The sequence below is a fragment of the Octopus bimaculoides genome, chromosome 1 (genome assembly GCF_001194135.2).
Source record: "Octopus bimaculoides isolate UCB-OBI-ISO-001 chromosome 1, ASM119413v2, whole genome shotgun sequence".
NCBI classification, from domain to species: domain Eukaryota; kingdom Metazoa; phylum Mollusca; class Cephalopoda; order Octopoda; family Octopodidae; genus Octopus; species Octopus bimaculoides.
The window spans coordinates 8,552,119-8,557,185 of record NC_068981.1 but is presented as its reverse complement, the minus strand read 5'-3'; the positions used below and the strand labels follow the sequence as shown (position 1 = coordinate 8,557,185).

Below are 5,067 nucleotides of genomic sequence, written 5' to 3'. Positions count from 1 at the left end.
CTCTCTCTTTCTGTGTGTGTGTGTGTGTGTGTGTGTGTGTGATCATCATCATCATTGTCGTCTAACTTCCACTTTCCATGCTGACATGGGTTGGATGGTTTGACTGAGGACTGGCAAACCAGAAGGCTGCACCAGGCTCCAGTCTGATCTGGCATTGTTTCTACAGCTGGATGTCTTTTCTAACACCAACCCCTTTACAGATTCTACTGGGTGCTTTTTATATGGCACCAGCACACACACACACACACACACACACACCCACACACATATAAAGTTGTGCAGAAATTGTGTATATTTATTGAATATAACCAAAGTGAAATGTTCATATATACCAAGATATATTTCTTTGAGACACATTATGTATTTATATATTTTATCATATTCCCCATATTTATTAATGAAATGCTGTTTAGAAGTTTTCTGGGATGGATATTAGATGCTACGAAAATAATTAATATATTCTTCACGGAGGCAGTGACCGAGACCTTTTGCATTATGTAGTGTTGTGGCAGATATTGGTGTCACGCAAACTGCCACCTGTGCCAGTGGCACATAAATGCACCCTGGTGTCACACAAATGGCACCCATGCTGGTAGCATGTAAAAACACCCATTACACTCTTGGAGTGGCTGGCATTAGGAAGAGCATCCAGCCGTAGAAACCATACCAAATCAAACTGGAGTCAGGTGCAGCCTTCCAGTGTGCCAGCCCAGTCAAACCGTCCAACCCATGCCAGCATGGACAACAGACGTTAAATGATGATGATGATAATGATGATTCTTGAATGTACAAGTTCATTCAGTAATTGGATTTTATACATAAACCTGATGAGTCAATATTTTGGCATTATTAGCATAATAATATCAATGCAATATATTGTTACACATATTAAGATAATATAGCAATCCTCTTAAAATATCAATGAAACAATTGTAAAATGATGTAATAGATTGAATTGTTAACTCTGTTGTCCTTGTTAATAATTATATAAACTCCATGGGTGTGTATGGATTGTCAGATATGTTATCAGTAAAACTATCCATTTCCATTTTATATGTCTGTGATCGCTGTTACCCATGGATGAGCTGAATAAAGCAAGGTTAAAACCCAAATGAAATTGATATTACATATACATAGGGTGGGGGTATTTATGTGTGTGTGTGTGTTTAAATAAAAGGAAGACTATACTGAGCAATGTTTATTGAAGTCACTCTCCCTCTTTCATTCTCTCTCTCTCTCTCTCTCTCTCTCTCTGTATGTGTGTGTGTGTATATATATATATATATATATATATAGCACCACTGCCACTGCAGTTCTATCCTCCCCACCAACCCCCTGGTGTTGTTCCTTCAAGTCAGTTTTTGGGGTATTTTAATTACTAACAGACACACAACAAAAGTCATATGATTCAACAACAACAAGTTACTACAGAATAACCAGCGGAGCAAAGTGGGGGACTGGAGTGCGGGTGGTGTGGAGTCAGTGGTGGGGAGGGGAACCATACATGACACTGAGAGCAATGAAATATTTCAATCTTAAAATGTTGCACAGAATGACAAACTCAGTAGTAACACAGTTCTGAATAATGTGCATATAAGTATGTGTAATACATGCATGCACACACATGCACATACATACACGTGCACATACACACGTCTTTGCATCAAAAAATGGTTTAACAATAATCACCATCAGCATCATCGTTTAACTCCCACTTACCTCTCTGTGTTGACCAGTAGAGAGAGAGACAGTTGTATAGTCCCACCATGATAAGGTATTAGCAAAGGGAGATGCAGGCAGATGTGTTCTTCCCACCAAGAGGCCAAGTGAAAGAAGTAGAACTGAATTTGGGTTCTGTAGTTTTATATTTTTCTTAGTTAGGTCAGGCTAAACGAACCGCTTTTTCGTCTGTTTTCTGCTCTGACCTAAATTTGACTTGAAATTAGCACAAGTTAAAAAGTTAAACTCTCATAAATTTCTTTGTGCAAAAGCTGAGAACAATAAAAAAGAATTCATAGAAAAATCTAGATTCTCGGAAGCCATTCACTCCAAAGGCATCAACTCCACTGAATGTCACCGATTCCCTCACCAATCTTCTAGAAGCCTCAATTCACAATTATGCTGTTTCCTCTCTTGGTCTTTTCCACAACAACCTTTGCTCTCCTCTACTTACGTCTCTCCCTATATTTCCCTTCAGTCTCAACATCCCCCTCACCTTTCACCTCCCCAACTCATTGACAAACTTCAAACATCATCACAACTGCATCCTTCACTTTTGTCCCACATAATGTGTCTTTATGGAAATTGTTCTCAACAGTTGTGATGACGCTACTGCTGTTGCTGTTACTGCTACAGTTTGCTCTGTAAAGAAATAATTTTAGGTCTTAGTATGTCCTTTTAGATGAAGCAACAGCCTGGACGCTTACCGAAAATCTGGAAACCCAGCTAGATAGAACTTACACCCAAATGTTAAGAGCAGTCTTAAATATATCTTGGAGAAATCATCCCACCAAGAAACTGCTGCTTGCTTCCACTATTATAAGGGAAAGTCATTTACACTTTGCAGGACATTGCTGGCGAGATAAACAAGAGCTGGCCAATGACCCACCGCTGTGGATGCCAAAACATGGTCATGCTTGAACAGGTCGTCTGTACACAATGTGTGTTGATCAACTTAACAGAAACACTGGGTGCCTCTCCGAAGACCTCCCTCAACTAATGCAGGACCAAGATGGATGGCATATGCAGGTTAAAAGATGATGATGATGTCATAATGATTAATTTTGTTATGTCCCAACACCTTGTTGTACCATTCTCTTTCTCTCTCTCGCTCTCTCTCTAGTTTCTCTCTCTCTCTCTCTCTCTAGTTTCTCTCTCTCTCTCTCTAGTTTATCTCTCTCTCTCTCTGTCTCCAATGTCAATCAAATCCAATGTCATTTTCCATTTCCATTTCCAGTGAGAAGGCCATTGCCGTGACAGGGGACCGGGGACCACAAATTGCTGCTGATTGGTAAGCAACAGTTTTATTTGTTATAGTTTTAGAATTTATTCTTTTATTGATTGTTAGTCAATAAACTGAGGCCATGCTGGAGCACCACTTTTAACAGTTTATATCAACACTGTTTGATACACGTTTGATTATTTTTCATAAAAACAAAATGTAAAAAAGAAAAACACTGATGTGAAGGGAAATAACTTAACATTAATTGCACCGATTTGGTAGATGGAAACTGAAAGAAGCCTGTCAGGTGTGTGTGTTTTTGTGTGTATTAGTCCTCCACCACTGCTTGACAACTGGTGTTGGTGTGTTTATGTTTCAAGTGTGATGCTAATTTTCAGCCATTTTGAATTTAAATCAAATTCAAAATAGCTGAAGATTAGCATCACACATGAAACTTGGTGTACCAATGAATTTGAATCAAACTTTTGATCCATACATGTAACTCTTAATAAATTTGTTGAGTGCCCTTCTATCATCTGTCCACTCACTCATGTATGTGTGTGTGTGTGTGTGTGTGTGTGTGTGTGTATATATATATATATATATACACACACACACACACACATGTATATATATACATATATATATCATCATCATCCAGTGTTTTAAATCCGGGTTTTGTCCCCATTAATGGGGGTGGCCGGATCTACCTCAGTGCCATAGAAACCACCCTCACACAATCTCACCATCTTGCCTGGTTTTGGGCATCCTCCCTTCTCAAGCCAACCCTCCCAATCTCCTCTTCCACCTGTCCCCTTCACATTTTCCTCGGTCTACCTTGCTTTTGCGAAGTAGACAGAGGAAAGCCTCATGATATATGTATACATAATATATATATATACACATATATATATGTATGTATGTATGTATGTATGTATGTATGTATGTATGTATGTATGTACACACACACACACACGCAGAGCAGTGTATAAAGTGTTCATCCCTTCACACAACAAAGCAGAAAGAGATAAAGAAAAGAGAAAACAACTTGGTTCGATCTGTTAATTGTTGTAGAACAAGTGTTTGCTGCTGCTGAAGTCTGTTGCCTGACCAAACAGCCGCTGCTGCATCATGTGTGCGTCTCCTATCAGATCATCTGCCATTGCTGGTGCCTTGTAGCAACCCAACTACTGTGGCTGGAGATCTATACCTGATTGATTATTGTTTATAGATCTGTGTATGAGGCCAGGTGTAACACTTAAGCCACACCTGGCTGCGGTTGGTTGAACATGAACCAAGCCAGCTGCGGTTGGTTGAACATGAACCAAGCCAGCTGCTCTTCTTTTTATCCTTTACTTCTTTCAGCCATTAGTCTGTGGTCATGCTGGGGCACTGCCTTGAAGAATTTCAGTGGAATGAATCGATTCCAATACTTACTTTTTAGAGCTTGGTACCTATTCTATTGGTCTCTGTTGCCGAACTACTAAGTTACAGGAGCATAAACACACCAATAATGGTTGTCAAGAGGTGGGGGGGAAACACACACATACATACACACGCGCACACACACACACTCACGTATATTCAATGCGCTTCTTTCATTTCCTGTCAACCAAATCCACTCACAAGGCTCCAGGTGGCCTGCGACTATAGTAAAAGACACTTGCTCAAGGTGCCACTCTGCTGGACTGAACCCAGAACCATGTTATTGGGAAACAAACTTCTTACCACACCACCACCGCACCTGTTCCTATTAACAAAAACCACAGATATTTTCTCATCTTTTGTCCTTCATCTTTACTAATGCCATTGGCTTGGCTCTCTTATTTTCCATTTCCTTCCAAAACTAAAAACTCTATTTATATTAAAATTTCAGTTAATTTCCAACTTCCACTGGAATCTCTTCCTGCACCACAATTCTTCTCACTGTTATATTAACTCAAATTGACTAACAGTAGATGGAAATATTCTAAAATAAACGACTTACTCTAATTACATTCATTAATCCTGTTCACTGGAATAATCCTTAATTTTTGACAAGCAGCTCTACCTGTTTTACAACTGAAAAAACACTTGCCTTTTCATTTCAACATCATTTTCTTTACAATTTCTCTTTTCTTTCCCCC

At 39.3% G+C, this 5,067-nt stretch overlaps 1 protein-coding gene across 1 annotated transcript in view; it reads left to right on the top strand.

The window, feature by feature from the left end:
- Positions 1-5,067, top strand: part of LOC106869956 (protein UBASH3A homolog) — a 107,399-nt gene that overhangs the window by 54,042 nt on the left and 48,290 nt on the right. The window contains exon 3 of the mRNA XM_052974152.1: positions 2,957-3,010. Within this exon, the coding sequence (XP_052830112.1) occupies positions 2,957-3,010 (54 nt within the window). The remainder of the gene's footprint in view (positions 1-2,956; positions 3,011-5,067) is intronic.